Genomic DNA, 20,458 nt, shown 5'->3' on the forward strand with positions numbered 1-20,458 from the left:
AACTCACTTTCATTCTACAAAGGGAAACAGAGCCACTGTTTGGTGACTGGCAGACTGGATTATTTTTGCCTCCAGCTTTGCACACAAAATCAATTGAAGTGTGGAAAAGAAGCTGAGTACAGGAAAGCAAGCCAATATTGTCAGCACAGAATAAATGATGCAATGGTAGCAATAACAGAACTTTTTCTGGAGAGAAGATATTTATGAAAAAATCTAATTTCCTATTTCAGTAAAGGTGAGTTAGTCTGCAGAAAGACTGTGCGAACTTCCCAGCTCTCAATATCCACACATTTGTAAAGTTCCAGAAACACTTTATTTAAAAATGGAGTTGTAAATGCATATAACAAAATAACATACATAATAAATGTAACAAAAATAAATAAGGAGAACATGTCCATACAAAATAATAACATAGTAATGCAAAATGCTTATTTCACAACATAAAGGTAAAAACGCCTGAAATAACACAAACAGAATCTCGTATGAAGAGCCTGCACCTTTAAACCTTCCTAGCCATTCCCTACTTTTCACCTGAATCTGCAGAAAAATTATGTTCCCAAGCATTAAACAAAAGAAGGAATTATGGTGATGGATTGGTACACTCAGTTTTTAACACCTAGCTCTAGTTTCCATTTATTTTTGCCCTTCTGCATCTTCAGAAAGTTCTTCTGTAGCCTCTGTAAACTAGTGTAATTCAGGCTCCCACAGTTAGCTGGAGTAGAGCATATTGAGTCATACATGAAGACTGTTTGCTTTTAAATTTTTTTTAAAGAAAATATGAAATCCATTATACAACAGATTAGTGGTTTTGTTTTTACATCTCTACAAAAAAAGTTTTTGCATCTTTATTAACTGGTCCAACTTTTACGGATTTCTGAAAGCCTGTACAATTTAAAAGCGTACAGAAAGTAGGTTTTTTAAAAACAAATCTCATATAGGATTATTGCTGAAATATTAAAGACCATTTCATAAAAGCTGCAAAACTGTATCTTTAACCTTAATATATAGAGACTGATGCAAACATAAGAAAATTCCAGTCTGTTAGTTACATTTAACAGAAAAAAACATTCCTCCAAATTACAGTGTTCTGGAAATACAAAGTAATTTACCTTTTTTTATTATTATTATTTCCAAATGTTAAGTTACTGGGACAACTGATAAGGAAAATAGGCTTATATAGGAAACTTTAAATAGACTTGCTTTTCAGTGGTATAAGCAAAATGTCCACGTTAGCAGTCGTCATCCAGAATCCTTTTAAATATGTAAGACAGGGACAGCTTTACTAGCAAGACTACGGGAAAATATACAGAAGCAAATAAAATCATTTGCTTGGGAGTGCATCTATTGATCAAGCAAATCATGACAACTCAATTTCCAAGTTCCCTAAAGAAAATTTTACATCTCATGATCATTCCAAATAAACAGTAATTTCTTCTGTAAGGTTATGTTGCATTTGGTGAGAGCCCATTTGCCTCAATATGCTTTAATATGTCCCACATTGTTATATGTTCAAATTTGTCTCCTAGTTAGTTTCAACAAAGATTTGGACAGAAATGAGATACTAAATACTTCTACTTTCATTAACATCAAAAAGACTTTTGAAGAAGATCAAAAAGTGCCAAATAGTCTTTTCAGAAAGTGGATTAAAACACTGTAATGATAATACAAGGACAGTATTATCAGTTTTCTATGTACACCAAAACACTGCTTGCTGTTCAACGATATCGATATGTTCACCTACCACTCCCAGCAAATCTTAGTGCAAACTTAATATGTGAACTTATTTGTAAACCCCAAGACAATTTACGCAGCAACAAGGTTACATAAACCACAGAACTGTTTGAGATTTTCCAGTATATGAGAATGAATGCTTTCTGAAATCTGTCTTACTGTTGCAGTAATGTGTCATTGTAGTCAAAGATAATGTTTCCTATATAAATCATCTAATTCAGAATCAAACGTAACTGTCCAACAGTTCTGTACAAGCTTTAGAGGAGGAAGTCTGTTCATCAGAGCAGCTTGGCAAAGAGATGTGGGGTTTTCAATAAATGTTAGACTGCTTGCATGGCTTTTAAAAAGAAATAAATCTATTAAGGGAAAACTGCTGATATAATAATTCTTTTGCAAAGCACACAACCACAAAGGGCAAACCTGCCACAATCTGCTTTCCTACACTGGTATCTATGCATATCTTTATGATTCGAAAAGGATTTGTGTGACAATCAAAGCATCACAATCAAAGAAAACTGGTTTAATAAAACAACTGCTGTTTGACCAAGCCTTTTTTTTTTTTATTTAATTATAAAAACAAACATTATAAGTTTTCCTTGAATTCTAAACATTCCACATGAAAGGTTTTTGTATCAAACACTAGACATCACTCACGCAGGGTGGCATCCTCCTCTTCTCCATCTGGGTTAAACCTATTGAAATGTATGCTGAAATCTGCCTCGGATTCAGCATTTTCCAATTCAGCTGCCACAGGGCCGGTGGTGGGACGAACAGCCCGAGCCTCAGGCTGGCAGTTTGGCTGCGCTGGTGGGCGGGGGCCTTGGGAAACAGGGCTGGACTTCGGCTTCGGCTGAGCTGGTAAGATGGGGCTGGCAAATCCTAAGTTGCTCAGAGCATCCAGGGTACCATCGGGGTCAATCATGGCATTAATTGCTAAGCAGTCAAGAAGAGATGAGGAGGATAGGGAAGAAGCCATAAAAAATGTGATTTTCTATTACTATAAAAATATGGAAATCCTTATCTCACACTTTTGCTTTTACCATGACAGATATGAATTTTTATGTGTGCTGCCCATGACAAAGAAATGATGCATCCAACATAGATATATTCAAAATAAGTTATATATATTAAAACTTAAGATTAAATGAAATTGCACAAACTAAACACCAACTATGTATGGACAGGAAACAGATATATATATATATACACACACATATAGATGTCCATTTAAAAAATTGAAGCAAGCAACCACAGAAGAGAAAAGTGAAAAAAGGTTTGTACCTTGCAGCTGCTTCTCAACTCGTTTCAATTCCTGTAAGATTGATGATATTTCCTAGAAAAGAAACAACCATGTTTCATTACCATAGAATTGGAAGAGGTCAGAAGAGACCCTTAAGCTTTAAGTCCAGCTTTCCACCCACCACTGCCACTGTAACTCTGTGATCGGGATACGCAAAACAATCACAAGGAGACGAGAGATTTCGCAGGGCAGAGTTGTTCCTCCGAGAGAGCCCAAGGCTGAGGCAAGGCCATGAGCTTCCTGCCTGTTTATTTCTTACTTTTTATACATTTGTGGGTCTGGCTGTGGATTGGCTTCTGGAGTTATCACCTCCCAGCCGAATGGCCAGACCAGCTGTCAGTTACAGTTGTTTTCAGGTTAGAAATATGCAAACAAATGACAGAGAATGAAAAACAAAGGATTTGTTTATGTTACATGTGTGAGAAAAGGCAGAAACCGCTCCTAATACTGTACAGTAGCTAAAAAGTCTGACTCCATCTTATGAACAATCAAAAGACTTTAAAAAACTCAGAAAAACCAGGGTGACATAACTCTTACACCACTAAACCATCACCCAGTGCCAGATCCAGATGCCTCCTTAACACCTCCAGGGATGTTGAGTCCACAACACCCCTGGGCAATCTGTTCCAAAACCTGACCACTCTAACAGTGAAAAATATTTTTGTAATACCTAATCTGAATCTTCCCTATCCCAGCTTAAGGCCATGACGGAAAAATAAAGGAAATTTCCGGTATGGAAAAAGAGATTTAAACTGCCTCTCAGGAGTGAACAATAGCCCTCCCAGACCTGTCCAATCGCCTTATGCTATTTGGATTGTCCCTCCTAGCATCAAGAACATCCCTGCTGGTGGTGGCCCAGACCTGAGTGGCAGTGCTGGAGGCTGGAGAGCCATGTCCCACTCAGAAGCCCAGAGCCCTCCGCACTGACTGCCTGCTGCCATCCCCATGGCCTCATTCTGACCATCACTCATTCGCCTGTGCCACCTCTGCTCAAGCTCAGACTTACAGACACCACAGCTCTGTAGAGTTCAGGCAAAGAACCAGCAGAAGTTGGAAGGGCCGTTAGAGGATACGCTCAGTATTCAATGGAACAGAGTCATTTATAAGGTTGTAGAGATGTGAATCAGACAGTGAGATGACTGCATCAAGGTTCTGTCTGCACCCACTGGCCCTGTGCCCATGAGACCCTGCACAGCACCCCAGTGCTGGGGCCTCAGCACTCCTCTGCCTTACAGGTTTTTCCCCACTGTGCTGCACTACTTGCTAACACAGACACAGCCCCAGCAATGCACTCAAAAACACAGCAATCATTAAAGGTACCACATCTTAAGCTGTAGGATCACAGAATATCCTGAGCTGGAAGGGACCCACAAGGATCATCGAGACCAACTCCCGGCCCTGCACAGGACACCCCAAGAATGTGCCTGAGAGCATTTTCCAAAGGGTTCTTGAACTCTGGCAGGCTTGCTGATGTCACCACTCCCCTGAGTAATTTCCCTGGCTATAGAATTAGCATATTTATATTAGTATAAATATGTAAATCCTACAATTGAAGGAACCTACATGGAAGAATAGTGTTAACCCAGCTGCTGAGAAGACTTGTCCGTGGTATTCTAAAGCTCAGAATTTTCAAAGGCACAAATTTCCGAAAACCATTAATCCATTTCAGAAAGCTGTTCTGTACTAATTAGTGTGAGTTTCACGGGCGGCAAAGAGATTGATTACCTTTACAAAGTCATTATCTTTAAGCAGATTTCATATCTGAGCTGGACATAAATGTTCCAAGGACAAAACTAACATCACTTACAACTAAGTGTCCCCTCTTAACTTCTAGTGTCCCATGGTAAAAAAAGGCACTGCATTTGAACTACATATTGCTCTGAAAACTAAACAGAAACTTGAAAATCAGTGCACAGATGAAAACCCCTGAACAACCGATAAGTTTTCAAGCATTGTGAGATACTTTAATAGATTGAAAAAAATCAGTAAAATAGTGAACTTAGGAATAAATATACAACTAACCTTTTTCTTTTTTAAAGAGTACTTTAAACCCTCATATTTAGGGGTTTTTAGAATATAAAACACTAAATTTGGATCTTATTCTGGACTGGAATAAGAGGAACTCCTTATTTATAGTATTTCTAAAATTAGAAACTTACCTGAGGAAATTGCTTAATCAAACTTTGAAAAGCCTAACAAAAACTATCAGCAAATGTATTAAATTATAATACTGAGTTACTAATGATTGCTCTTGATAAATACACCATTCTGCAGAAATTACAGGCCATGTCTTTTATACTTCCAGGAAAAATCAATCTGGAGGGGTTTACTAACAGATGATGAGCTAGAGAAGTTCTAGCCTGTTCAATGCCAGAGGAAATGTATTCACATTTGAGCAGTTTTCTCTCCCACAAAAGAACCTGCCTCTGTAAACAGATAGTTTTAACAGCAGACTCTGCAGATGGATAACGCAGCTCAACTCTGACTGCTGTTTCATGCAAGGCTATTTTTCAAACCTTATGCTCTGTGTTCAGAAGTGGAGGAGAAGTGGACTGAGCCACGTGTGCTCTGTCCCCTCACACTGTCACACAGTCTGGTCCTGAAATGGCCTGAGTTGGGCCATAAACCGTAACTGATTTATATAATTAGGCTATTACATAAAACAGCTGGAGTTCTACTGGGCAACCACTTCCAGACAAAACTAACAGGATTATTTTTAGTCCTTTTATCGCAATGTGTTATGAATTATTTTCATCACACACATTAAAACACAATTTCTGTAAATATTAATAATCAGTATTAAAAGTTTTAAGTATTACATAATAAGTATTAATAATTAGAAGGTAAAGTAGTTTTTAAATTGTAAAACAAGTTCATGCAAAAGAAATCTAACATTCAAACTAATGGTTGTTACCTTTTGTTAAAAAAATATACTGATGGTCTATGTATAGTCTGAATCCCTTTTACTGCATTCCTTATCTGAAAATTTCCCCTGAACAATCACTTGTTTCTTAATGAGACAGTAAGTCTTAGTAATTATTGAAGATTAGGTTTATTCTTGAAACACACTCAGAGTGTCGAAATAAAGGTTTTTAAAGATTTTTGCCCTTATGTCACTGAAAACACCTCATTCCTCTACTGATCACTGATTACTTAGCCACGGGATGAGCAGCATAATCAGTCCTAGAAAAGGGAACTATTCATACCATGCTTGATGTTTTCACAATAGGAACTTCACTTTCAGCTCGTAACTTGTTTTCAATTTCTTCCCAATTTCTGTCTTTGTCCTTAAATAATATTCTAGAAGAAATAAATCCAACAGTAGGTTAAAATAGAAAAAATAAAAAAAACCCACAAAATAAACTGAAAGATTAAATAACATGATAGGAGAAAACAGCATAAGGAATGATAAATGAAAATAAAATATAAAATACTGAAACCGGATGGAATATAACCACACAGTTTAAATTTCCAGGGAAGCAGACTTTCAGCAAAATCAATATTATTGACATTAAAATGGCAATTCTGTACCTAAATACTTGCTTATGGTATATATACCAGACACAGCTGGTTCCTTCCTCCACACTGACACAATTTTTTAAAAGCCAACTGTTTTACTGTAGTGAGAAAATTCCCCATTAATACTGCACTTTACAATAATAGCAAAACATAAGACAAAAGAATTCAACTTTCACATTGCTTTTACATTTGTATTGTATATTAATAAATAAAAAAATGCTTTAGGAAATAAAAAAATGCATTTCCTAGAAAAAGTTTTCAATGAAAAGTCTCTATATGTACATTTTATACATATATATCTATATGTTCTAGTAGTATGAGTATCACTCGTATTACATGTTTAAGGAAGTCACTTTGACTTGTAAAACCCCAAACCATACTAGGAGATCCCCATTTTTTTATGTTTTGCTTCCGTGCTTGATAAGACTTTTGTTTTCATTGTCATATAATGAACATGAATTTAAACTTCCTCCATTGGCGCAATTGGAAAAGGAAAAAAAAAAAAAAGGCAATGTGCAGATACTTAAGGTCTGTGAAGTGACACCATGATGACACAGAGGAGTCCAAATCCACTTCTGTTCTAATTGGTATTTCAGAGTTAAAAGTTCAAAAATAGCTGCAGTAAAACTGCTAAGCAAACAAACCACACAATTTCAAATCATGGTCAAAAAGCAGCATATTTTTAAAAAGCTGTTACTGTAACTAGGTCTCTGAGGAAGTAATTTTTAAGTTGGAAGTTCATGATACAGTGAATATCACAAAGACTAAAAATTTGAAAGAATGCTGTGAGCCTTAGTACTGCATTTCTGTTCACCTTTCCTCAGTTATGCATATCCTGTGGGGAGTTATCCTGTTGAGAATATCTAATTTTGCAAAACGTGTACCCTGTCTGATTTTATTGGTACACAGATGTCTGTAGTCAATTCACCCAGAAGCTGCTTTAACTCTTCTGTCTTTGAGGTCTTCACTCACTGCTGCTTTGGAAGGTATTTATGTTGGAGGTTTCACTGTGAGAAGTGCTACTTTCATGACACAATGTCGGGGCATGGAGGCAAGGACCACTTCTGCCAGACTTGGGTGTATTCATTTACAAAGCATACAAGGAGCAAACATTAATACATACTTTTTTGGGGAGAAGGAATAAATAAATTAAAAGTAATCAGAACTGCAGTGAAGAAAGCATGAAGCATGTTACAGCCTTAACTAGGTTCATCATCTTTTGAAAAAGTTCATTATCAGAAGTCTGGCAAATTTTCCTTATGTTCTGGAAGGGAGTGAAAAAGCTTGCAAAGCCATACAACCTGGATACCAGAAATTTCAAATACAATGGGAAATTTAGTATTTGCTTGTCATCGAAGAGTACAAATGTGTATTAAAAATAAAAGCAGAAAATAAAGCAGAGACAATTTTGATCTTTACAGGATCATAATTTAAAAACCCAAAAAAAGCATGGAAATAATTGATTCAGTATAAAGACAATCTTATGCAGCTACACTTTCTCTAATATAATAGCATTTATATCACCCTGGAAATCAGCAGAAACATACTAGCAAAAAAAAAAAAAAAAGCTATTGTGATATTGTGTGATTTTTCATCTACCTTCTTGCCATGTTCTGTTAAAATTGTTCTATCCTGATGTATGTGATTAGTGCCTTTGCTTCTCTATGTGGTGTTTTTAGAGCTAGTGTTCTTACTCCTAAAATTCAAAAGGTTCTCATTTCATTGGTCACTTTATAAAAAAAGATTAGAACAAAATGAAAGCAGTAATTAGAAATTTTGAAACTGTTATTTTAAATATAAAGTGGATAGCAAATTTGTTTTTACTATAAACTTAGGAAGCCTATTTCCTTTTCTGAACACTTCATTTAGCTATTTTTTATGTCCTGGAGTATCATCATCTCTGTCTTCTTTGCTCTTCCTCTTTCTAACCATACTTTTCAAGTTAAAAAAAGGTATTTATAAATGCCCGTTGCCTTCTTCCCTTGCTTCTCCCTACTTTCTGAGGCAAACCTTACTCGATTGTCAAGTAAGGTCAATTCCCATTTTTTTGGTGCACTTGGCAGGATGCACAGCAAACAGCAGAGGCCATCAGGCAGTACCTGCAGTGCTGTGAGTGCTTTGCCTGACGGAAGAGGCACTTGCCTGCTGCAAGACAAGTCGACGACAACACACTCACACTGCAGAGCACTGATAAACTGCACCACAAAACCTACTTACCTCTTCCCTTCACAATCTCTGAAAACTCCTGCAAGCTCTTTGTAACATACAACAGCACAAACACGAGCGAGGAAGAGAGCAGCCCTGTTGAGAAGAACTTGGGGATGCTGGTGGATGAGGATGGACATGACCCAGCCGTGGGCACTCACAGCCCAGAGAGCCAATTCTATCCTGAGCTGCATCAAACAGAGAGTGGCCAGCAGGGTGAGGGAGGGGATTCTGTCCCTGTGCTCTGCTCTGGTGAGACCTCACCTGCAGTGCTGCATCCACCTCTGGGGTTCACAGCATAAGAAGGATATGGACCTCTTGGGGTGAGTCCAGAGAAGGGCCCCAAAGGTGACCAGAGGGCTGAAGCACCTCTCTTATGAAGACATTGTAACTATTCTGGGGAGAAACTTTAACTGGCTTAATTCCAGAAAGAAGAATAGCAGCACACCAGTTGGCTGAACTCATGTATTCCAAAACAAAGCTAAGGTAAGGATCTGTAATAAGGTACTAGCTGCCTTATATGTTCCCTAAAAAAACAGTATTAAAATTAGTGCTGTTTTTCTGATTCATAATATTAATGAAATTATGAATAACATAGTATTATTCTAACCCATTCTGAGGAAAAGTTTTGAACAGAGCCCTGGGGAACAGGCTAAATAATTCCTTAATAATGGAAGTTAACTGCATTTTAATAGAAAAAAGCAGTTCCCCTTTCTTTAAGTATGTATAAAATCTTTGTAGGTATGCCTGTTTTTCTTTCATAAATGATCACATTATTATTACATTCATTAGTGGCTGACTTACCTTTTAAGATCAGCAAATTAATCAGAAATGTGTAAGACCTGAATTTAACATTACCTGTTAATCACCAGTAAAAACAACACAAAAAATCCTTAGAATAGGATAATAATGATAATACAGGCTTTTAAAGAATTGATTCTTCACTTGGTGATACTCTTCCTACTAGAAATAGCAGGACTAGAAATGGCAGTTAACCTACAGTTTTAACCAATTCATATAGATTATTATTTTTCTTCTTGATTTCTATAGTCAAATCTTTTTTGGTATTCCCATGAGAATACAATCTTCAGATTTGTTAGGTTTTGCTGCTTTTACTGGTTACATCACCCTACACTGACATAAGTTTTTGTTGTTCAATCTGTCACTCAACCAATATTCCAATATCTGACACTCCCTCAACAAACCAACCAATTACAGACCTAATGTTTTCTCACATTCAGAAAACTATGCATTGAGTTCAGCCAAAAGACTTCCTTATTTTTAATCTCTATTTTAAAGTTATTAACTGCACAGAGACATGAAGAAGAACATATGAAATATACAATCCTGAACTTTGTATTAAGAATTTTCTTTAATTCTTGTCAACCAAAGTGGTCATCAGCTGGCTGTACACTCATATATTCAAGTTAAATGGAATTGTCAGTAGAGTAACAAGTGTTACCATTTTTGAAATGTCTACACTTTCTCTTTGCTAGTATGATAACTTATGGAGGAATCTAACTATTTAAGCACGAATTTTCGATTAAAAATGACAGGTGGCTACATCTGTTGTTTTAGGAGTCAATAGGGATCACACTGTCTCCAGAACAAGCTGTTTTTCAGAAGGATTTACTGAAACAGCTCTCCTCTGTCCAATTTGTTCTTCCTTCCTAAAATGCAAAATCTGTACAACAACTTGGCAAACCTACAGGACCAAATTTTACGCTTCAGCAACATTTTAACCTTATCTTTTAAGGAAGGGAGTTTTACAGGACTTGCACAGAGGTTGTGTAGATTTTGCACAGTACTGCAGATGTTGGAACAGCTCCTCTGCTGGATGTTGCTCTGTCCACGTAAATTTTCCTGATATTCCTCTTCATATAAAGTGAAATAAACAGAAGGAATAATGGAAAAGTATTCATTCCAAATCTTTCTGAATGCTAAAAATACCATAAGTAACAGTGCTTTTTTAAAAGACAAGTTTGTACTATGTACATTTCCCCTGTGACTATTACATATCTCTTTTTTACTGCTGGGAATGTTGATGGGAACAGACATTTTCAGCAATAACAATTTTTAACAACCCACCTGATTTTGCCAGCTGTTTTGTCTATGGATTGTCTTATCTTGCGAGAAAACTGGAAGACTGAGGACAACAGCAAACTGTCCCCCATAACCTGCAACGAGTTTTTAATAAAAAGGATATTATTAGTATAATAGTAACAATTCCATATATTCTGGTTTTTTTAACTATAAAAAAATCTTACTTATGTTTTAATTACTATCATATACAATGATATTTGAACATTTTGCCAATAAAATAATACACACTTTTTTTCCAGTACTCATGCCACCTGCTAGAGGTAGGAGAGACAGGATAATGTCCAGAATATTAAGTGGGGAGATAATTGTAAAAGCTTAAAATCGACACATTCTTAGAGAGAATCCTGTTGTGTGCTCACTTCATCTCTGCTCCAAGTCCTTCTGCGGGTAATTGTTGGGGGATCGAGGGCCTCTGTCAGCTGAGGTCTGGCATCACTAGGCCGACCATTCCCTTCCGGGGGTTTCGCATGCACTATTGGAGGGATTTTTCTAAAATTGAGACTTTCATCAAATACTCGGTCCACCAACTGCGGGATAAAAGAAAAATGAAGTTCATGAAATCTACTGGATACATCCAAAAATCAGATTACTGGGGTTTTTTGTCCTGAAACAGTTTATAAGATGCCTATCAAATAATAATCATTCTGTTGTCTTCTATAGTATAAAATGATGCATCACTTATGTAAGAATATCTTGTACAAATGAACAAGATTCGTTTCTTTTTCTAAATACTAGACATACATGGCAAATTTAGACTATCCCACTGAAATTCTGCTTATGGGCAGGTAACATAATAGCTACCTATAAACCGGTACTGAATAATTTATTCCTTTGATTAATGGAACATATCTGTGGAATTAAGTAGAGTACTCTGAGCTTTAGGGCTTTTTTCCAAATTAGTCATAGTGTTACAGAAAGACCTACAGTACCTAAAGGGTATACTGCCACCTGCAGTATGTACACAATGCACTGTATTTTTTGAAGAAGAAAGTAATTACTTAATAATAAAAAAAATTGAAGTGATCTAATTAAATCTGAGAAAAAGAGCATTTTACTTCTTTAAAGTTCAGCCACAGTCTATGAGAATTAAACCCAAAATCTATGTGACTGCATTTATAATTTTTCTGAGTATCCAGCTTGCAGATTTCTTATTGCTGTTTATATCTTTTTTTCCACAGAAAAAGACAGCATTAAACTAAGTGTATTCATCAAAATTTATGCACACAAAAATGAATAAAACACATTTTGAAAGGAATACTATGAAGAAAAAGATGCATTAAACATTTGTAACACATTATTATGGTGAATTGTAACATGGTAGAAAGGGATGATTTAAATTCAGATTAACATGTTTACCAGCATTAGACCTGTGATGGTTACTAGAACACGTTAGTCAATATATTCATAGAATAATACACCAGAGGTAGGCAAAGAAAGTAAGAATTATTAGAAGCATAAAGCAAACTTACTTCAAGGCAGTTTTTGACAATGTTAGTAAGAAAGAGAATCTAAAGTAAACTGATGGTACCTAAGTATTTCAGTGTTCAGAAGATGAAAGTTTTATGTCACCTGTGAAAAGAGGGACTTTTTTTGTTTTTAATAGCTAAGCAAAGAATTAAACGTTTACATTTATATATAGTTGTGCATACACAATAGTATCTTTAAATGCACTTAGATACCATCCACCAGTATCTAAGGCTACAGATAAGCAAGAAACAAATGACTAGCTTGTCCTATGTTTCGTGGAAAAAAAGAGACAGACAGACATTATGCATCCTTTTGACAAGCTGTGTTCACAAAATAACTTCTGGGTTGTTTGTTGAAATGTAAAGGAACTTCAAATAAAAAAAACAATGCAGAGATCATGCATACGGGTCGAGTGGAAGTAACTAAAAATGCTATGCAAAATGCTAAAAGCAAAAGAAATAAAGAAAAGGAAGAACCTTATGCATTTCTCCATGAAGATCTCCTACCTCTTCTCTAGTGTCTATGGCAGAGCCAGGGGTGGTGGCAGCAGTGCTTACTGTGGTACTGGGGGCAGTGCCTGATGAAGTCACTGAATCTATCTCTCCTGCTACATCGTTGATTTCCCGTGCGATGAGAGCCAGATCTTGACTGATCCTAGTAATAAAGAGAGTGTTACATTCTCCCCTACAAATACTTTTGGGCCAGTAGAGCCCAATCTGCAGCCTTTGAGGTTGTAAGTTCTAGTTCCTGATAGCCATGCTATGAAGACGTGCATGCCTTTCTAAACAGAAGGATTGTTTGTAGAACCATAAAAGCAAATTTTGACTGAAGCTTTTAATAGCATGCCTTTCTAGAGGAAGAAGATGGAAGGTGAGCTCAAAAGACAGAGTATCCTTGTTTTCTTCCTAGAATTCAGACAGATGCATGCAATATGCAGTACCTCCAACATGGAGGATGCATAGGAAATATGCTGAAAATACCGTACAGATGAGCTGCGTAACGTGGCAGTAAATCTGAAACACTCAGAAAACATTTAATTTGTATCTTAGTTTGCCTACTTGAAAAAAAATGTTTTCAGGACTTCTGATTTTCTAGCAGCAGCGCACCTCATTCAGATCAAGCTGCTTACAGGTCTGAAAATCCAGACCAATACCCTAAATCCTCAAACACAGTCAAGACAAGTTTTTTTTTTCAGTGGCAAAAATAGAATATACCTTTAAAAACCTGGATATGATAGTGTTACAAAAATACAGCTGAATTCTCAGCCAAAGAGTCTTTTTCTTTTCTTTTGATTCACCGCATCAAAGAAAACCAGCTTTGCTCTGGCTTGCTCTGCTTGTGTTACTCCTCCAGAGGACACCCCAAAAGAAGGAGGGAGCAAGACAAAAAACCCCCACAAAGCAAAAGCCAAAAGCCCTTGTTAACTATGGCACCCTGAATCTCCAGCCTGGATCACAGAGTTGAGAAGAGCAGACTGCCAAGTGATCCCCTTTCCCACTGCTGCCTGCCAGCACTGAAGGCACAGAAGCCGACAGTGCCGCTCACTTGCCACCGAGGACTCGGAGAGACGCAGCGCCCGCCACAAGTGGAAGGACGTGCACAGCCACGTGACAGTGACACACCCTGGGCTGCAGAGATCGATTTTAAGGTGAGCTGGCTTCTCTTAATTTTTACTTTGTCTTTAAGTGAAAAACAATGGACACCACTGGCCTAGAGATAGCTTAAGACTAAGTGAACATAATTTCAACTAGAAAGGCAAACGTAACTGGAGAAATTTCCAGTTAAATTCCAACACTGGATTTTGTGGCTAACCATCAGCCATCTGCAATGAAGTGCAACTCTGTGCAGCTTAGATACATACATAATTGGAAGACGGCTGTAGACAAGTATGTGACAATTTATACAAGACATTAAAAGTCAAATATTCTTAGTAATTGAGATACTAAAACAGCTACTTCCCTTGTTTCCTACAATCTAACTTTTTCCTTAAATAGAGAAGTTGCTACTATTCCCATTTGATTTTGGGGACAAATTCTGGTATTTAATGAGTAGTAGTGAAGAAGGAAACAGGAGATTTCACTCATCAGCAAATCTTCCAGAAGAGCAATGTCATTAAACACCATAATCAAAAGTAGCATCAATTAAGGAAGACTTAACTCTTCACAGAAATCAGCAATGCCTCAACATGACACAACCATTTCATTTGAGTTCTTACCACGAAATCAAAATCGTATAAAGTGTCAGATTTCTATATAAAAATTAATTCAAATTAATCCCAGAAGTACCAGAATCAACAATTCTAACATCAATGGCTAGCAACTTGATAGATAATTACCACGGACAAGTGTCAGTCATGCGAACAAAATCTGGAATAGTTTTCTATGTGAAAGCTATAGTCCAGTACTCAATTATATTTCTGTATGGAAACAATATAGACTGCTAAACAAGAAGCACTGTGAAAAAGAGTATTAGAAACCAGCTGAGAACTGAGCCTGACTTACGATGTTTTCAAGTAACTCTATATTAACTTTCAGAAGCAGAAATTTTTGCTTAAGTGTAAGGAGTGTGTTTTGTGTAACCAGGGACAAGAGACTTAGGCTTTAGGTGCACACTATTTACTTCACTACAACTGCAGACTGCCTTGCAGATCTCTACTGCTTCCTGCATCAGACCTAGCAATCATACAAGGCAAATCAATTCACAGAGGCAAAACTAATAAACCTCAAATTCCCTAAATCTCTCAACCCACTCCAGGAAATACTGCTTTAGATTCACTCGGTGAGCAGATTCAGGCAGCTACACAGCTAATACAGGGAACAGACTCAGTTTCCAACACACTGGAAAAGGTGAGAACACAGGGCTTGGGATGGAGAGAGCATGACCACCTTTCTCAAAAGCCTGGAACTCTAGTTCTTATCTACCTGCAGTGAAAGAATGCCCATTGTTAGAAAAAAACACAAGGAAATAGAAATATGTCTAAGATATCTGTAATAGTGCTGAACTACTGGATTATTAAAAACATTTTTATGCTTAGTCTACTGTTAGACGCCCTATACTGAGTCACTGGATTTTGTAACTATGCTTTAACATCCTTAAATAAAATAATCGTGAAGCTCCAGTTATTCAGAGGGTGTAAATTCCCTCCATGTCAAAGTGGCCTTAAATCAAGTTTAGTCATTCCAGGAAGTTTCTCTAAACACCTCTTTCAAATTTTATTAACATCTGTAAATCGTGAAGCCTGAAAAGTGCAAACTGGGTCAGTCATGAAGGAGCAGTTAGAACACTGGTAACACAGATGCAACAAGATGTTTGCCATACAGTTTCTACACTATTTTCTGCTACACATCTATTTTATTAAAGGCTTATCCTTACACCTGCCTAATCTAATAAATTATTCAACAACAACAACAAAAATACATCAACTAATTTTAATGAGAGCATATAAGCATCTATTAATTTTTTTAAAACTCTAAATAGAGTTGAAGGGGCCCTGAACATAGAGGCTGGGTTGATGGCTGGGATGGAAAAAAAAAAACAGGGTAGGCAATAATAGAGCCTATGGTTAGCAAGAAAATAGGAGCTGAGACAAAAGGTATCTTATAGAGGACATCAGTTAAAATTAAAGCCAGGGAGCAAAAATGTGAATCACTACAAAGATATGGAGACACAGAAAGGATGAACTAGTGACCTACAGCAAGTGCCCTGAGCAGAGGCTAAAATTGTTTTGGAAGCAGTGACAACACCTGACAGTAACCTGGAATTTCTCGGATACTAAATGCTACTTTTCTTTACCTTATATAAGCTCATTTAATGCAGGTCGTGTGAAATTTCTACATAAACCTAAAAAATTGATTTGAGCCTCAGCAGTTCCACTGGAAAAAAAAAGCTGGAGGGCTAGGATAAGTACACAGCCTTTAAAAAAAATTTTAAAGCCAATACATCAATGTACAAAAGGGTAAGAATGCCAAGGGAAGAGAAAAACCTGCATATCTAACCAACAAATGAGTTTAGACTGAATCATCAATTACTTCCAGTGTCAGTCTCTCCTAGATGAGCAAAACATACCAAAAAGTTTCACTGAAGCTGAGGTTCAGCAGTACTGTTTACCAGGAGGAACTACTAGGCTATGGCTATCAATTATTTTTCCCATATACCCACAGTCCTTCCGATAACCATCTCTAACTTTAGACTTCTGAAAAGAAAGAGATGTTCTAGGAAGATGATTTTGAAAATGTTTGTTTCATTATTTATCCAGATACTGTGAGACTCCCTTAGGTATCTTCTGTGTGCCCCTCAGGCCTCTACATCTTCCCTTTGCACAGATCACACTAGAGAAACAAATCTTGAAAAGTATTACCAAGATCAGGAAACAAAAAATAATTCATCACACTAAGCAAAACACTTCCACGGTATTACGAAAATACTCCACACTACTAAAATAAATCCTATATGTTTTCATATATATTTCTTGTTTAGGCTTCCCCAATTAAGTTCTAGGAAAATCTTTGGAACTTGAACACTGACATCTAAGTATTAAATAACATTTACATGCTTGTGCAAGCTCTCTGAAGTTTTCACCGCCTTGCTGTTGCATAATATGAAAATAATTGGTTACCAGAATGCGCAACTAACTTTTCCTTGGTCCACTTGAAGCAGAGTGGTGCCAGCAATAATAGAGGTACATGATACACTAATTTCACAGACTTGCAACAAAAAAAATTACTTTTTGGTGAATATACATAAGTTAAATCAGAAAGTACCTAACATGAAGTAATGTCTTTATAAATCAAAAATTAAAATGAGAACATGGTCTTCCACATTCCAAAGCTTACTTTTTCCTCTCTCTGTCACACCTGGGATAGATCTGAAATTTTATCTCAACATGTAAGGGGAGTACAAAATCACAGTACACTTCAGCCTCAGGAAATACACAAAGTACCTCTTCAAGTTCCAATAATGCAACTGTAAGTTCTTATTCTGTGATTTGACTATCATAAATCAGAATTTACTATCACTTTCCACTAAAAAGAGATGTGCTGGTAATGTGAGTGTTCTGTCTGTTCATGCCTCTCATAGGAAGAATTTTAAGTTACCCACATAGGAAGAATTTTAAGTTACCCATTCAGCGAGTGAAGGAAAGCAGTAAGCAGTGACACAGAAAATCCATCAGCTCTCTTTGTCCTCTGTGTGCACCTGTACAAGTGGTTGGGTACAATCCCCGTTATTTTAGGGGCGCTCCTTTCAAACCGACCTTGCTATCTCTTCCCGGTGGGCAGTCCAGTCACGAATGTAGTCTTCCTGCTCCTTTATCCTGTGCTTGAATGTGTTGCTGCTTTGAGCTGCTGTCCCAGCGCTCTGCAGTCGCGTGGTTTTCAGGGCTGGAGAGGTACGCAGACGGGCATGTTTAGGGGAATTACGGTTTGATCCGAATTCATCTTCTGAGGTGGAAGCATAATCTGTAGGAAAGCGCCTCCATCTTGCACTTACTAAATTAGTTTAATTATTAAAAAAGAATTATTATGGCATCTTTGATAAGAAAAAACAGCATTATTTCAGTAACATCACAAAAATACACAGCTATTCATTATCCATCCCCAAGTACCTCACAAAAGGGGTTTTTTTACTACATCTTTAAAAGAAAGCTACAGAATTTGTGTTAAATAAAAAATATTGATTAATAAAAACATAAAACTAATGCTCTTTGTATAGTGATGAGTGAAGTAAAATGTAAAAGCCAGTGAGTGTATATGAGCTGAGACTGTATCACAAAACAAGGGCCCAATTCATTAACATTTAAGTATATAGTCAGATTGCACTTTTTCTGCAGATGTTTTTCCCAAATTTCATTCAAGGTTTATGTAATACACAGAAAAAGATTAGAAGAGATATGAAGGAAGGATGGAGCTGGCACCAAGCCTGGAATGCATGCTTACATAAGGAAAGCATAAATCTCCTAGATGATGTATAGGTCTTTTCCAACCTTAATGATTCTATGATTACGTGTTTAGTACAGAAAAAGAATATGCAAAATTAATACTGTGTTATGAAAACCTGCAGCACATCCATAAGAAAAGTAGGCTGCTGCAAGAAAGAACTATACATTCTGACAAACAGCACATAAAGCATGATACAGCCACGTTACTGAGGACAGCCCAAAGTACAAGAGAACTGAAACTAAATAGGGAGCTCTTGTCCCCTTATGAATTACTGAAGTCTAGAAAATGGATTTCAGATGTGCTGTCCTCACACATTTCCAGGAGGAAGAGACACTACCAAGTGTAAAGAAATCCCCATCACCTGCTAAAATGCTGCAGGGGATTTAATACCCCAAATTCACTGACATTCATGAGGCTCTGTAAGTACTGCAGAAAATGAAGTACGTGACAACCTACTGGTGATTGAAAAATAATAGAACCAAATGATGTAAATTGTTTGTAGTATTAAAAAATGCAAGAACTAATAACGATTTCCCTGGATACATTAAAAAACCAACATTACAAATGAAGTACACACCAATATGAATTTAAGTAACGAATAATGGAAGGAATTTTTGTGTAATGCAAAGATTATAGAATGTAGTATGTGACACTGGTGCATAAGCTTACATCCCTTCCCTCATATAAATAATGATGTTTCAATTGCTGAAAACAAAACTATGCTTCTGTAATTTTTTCAGGTTTAAATGTGGATTTCAAATTATGCCCAGTCCTACTTTTTATTTTAATTTTCCAACTGTACTATACTGTATTGTATTATATTGTATTGTCTCACCAATCACTTTCTGATCTCTTTTTGGAGGTTTCAAAGTTGTTTGATCCTAGGGAAGTAAAATATGAGCAGAAAAAGTACATTTTCCCACCAACAGCATGCAAGCAATGTGTGACCAAAGTCCAAAGAGATTTATGAGTTGGGCCCACATTTTTTCATCCATTTTTGTTTAAAATCTTCGTCCCAGTTCAAATTATATTCTTCAAAATAATAATAAAATTTATCTTAAAATTTCTCAAGTGAGATAGTTCAGGAACTCAGCACTGTACAATAAGCATATGTAATAATATATTTAAAAACTAAAAATTGAATGAGAAGTGAAATATCAGAAACAGATTTGATTTCTAGTACTCTACCACTGTAAGTTTCAACATCAGGGTCTGGGTCTGGGAGAAGCTTGGATTTCTCTGTGTACAAAATAGTGTTTTATCATGTTAATTAGATTTAAAACATTCAGATTAGAAGCATTTGCTTAAATAAGATATATTGATGAGATTAGTCTTAGGTCCTCTTTTCCACCCACACTTTTTTAAGAAAAGGTTATACTTTCAATCAAAAATACTGAATTTTGTAAAGGCTTAAACATTTCAGAGATACTAACTGAAATGACATCAATAACAATAATTTGTAACATTACTTAGTATCATAAAAGCCCTATTTTTAAGACCATTGATTTTTAAGGCTTTGAAATGTTGGGTTGTTACATATTATCAATGTGTTTGTCTTTAATATGAGGACAAAGTTATTGTAGGCCTAGTGGCGAAAATCTCCAAAGTCGTGTAATTCATGACAAGCATATCCAAGCATGTTTCCCAGTTAGGTAGCTATACATTTGCATTTATATGCTTTTAATATTATGTTTAAATTATGCAGGCCCAAAAAGCCATTGTAGTTTATGTACATTTCTGAAAGCTGTTGTGCAGTTGATTATCTCAGACACCAAAGACTGTGAGTATCAGTAACACCACCTAGAAAATCCTCCAAAACCTTGACTAAAATAATCAGCATTCAAACCAAATTTAGTGACTGCTCTGTGTGAAGTATAATGTCTTGGCAATGATTAAGCTGGCAAGTTCGGTGATTTGGACAACATACCCACACTTCAAAGTTCGGAGAATAAATTTTATTGAATATATTCCTTAAAAAAAATTCTGCTCTCATTGATGCATTGACTTCTCAAGGTGCATCCATTTCCAAGCTCCTACTACTAAAATGTACTTAGCAAATGCTGTTTTTTCTCCATTATCAATTTCTTTTCCCCTACAGTTACCTCAACATCTTTGATCAAACTATCTGCCAGCTATTTGCAATGACAGCTAGGTCAGCAAGCCAGCAGAGCTGCCAAACACAACTGGCTGCTCAAGG

General features: G+C 36.5%; 1 protein-coding gene across 2 annotated transcripts in view; it reads right to left on the reverse strand.

Annotated features, from left to right (window-relative positions):
* Positions 1-2,297: 2,297 nt before the first annotated feature.
* CEP170 (centrosomal protein 170) overlaps positions 2,298-20,458 on the reverse strand; it is a 91,919-nt gene continuing 73,758 nt past the window's right edge. The window contains exons 13-19 of one of the 2 annotated variants that reach the window (XM_058419643.1): positions 17,577-17,811; positions 12,802-12,979; positions 11,218-11,385; positions 10,844-10,932; positions 6,238-6,331; positions 3,013-3,064; positions 2,298-2,664 (exon numbers count right to left, since the gene is read on the reverse strand). In XM_058419643.1, coding sequence (XP_058275626.1) covers positions 2,378-2,664; positions 3,013-3,064; positions 6,238-6,331; positions 10,844-10,932; positions 11,218-11,385; positions 12,802-12,979; positions 17,577-17,811 — 1,103 coding nt within the window. In that variant the 3' untranslated portion in view covers positions 2,298-2,377. The remainder of the gene's footprint in view (positions 2,665-3,012; positions 3,065-6,237; positions 6,332-10,843; positions 10,933-11,217; positions 11,386-12,801; positions 12,980-17,576; positions 17,812-20,458) is intronic. The other variant, XM_058419644.1, reaches the window with a different exon arrangement.

The sequence above is a fragment of the Hirundo rustica genome, chromosome 3 (genome assembly GCF_015227805.2).
Source record: "Hirundo rustica isolate bHirRus1 chromosome 3, bHirRus1.pri.v3, whole genome shotgun sequence".
NCBI lineage: Eukaryota > Metazoa > Chordata > Aves > Passeriformes > Hirundinidae > Hirundo > Hirundo rustica.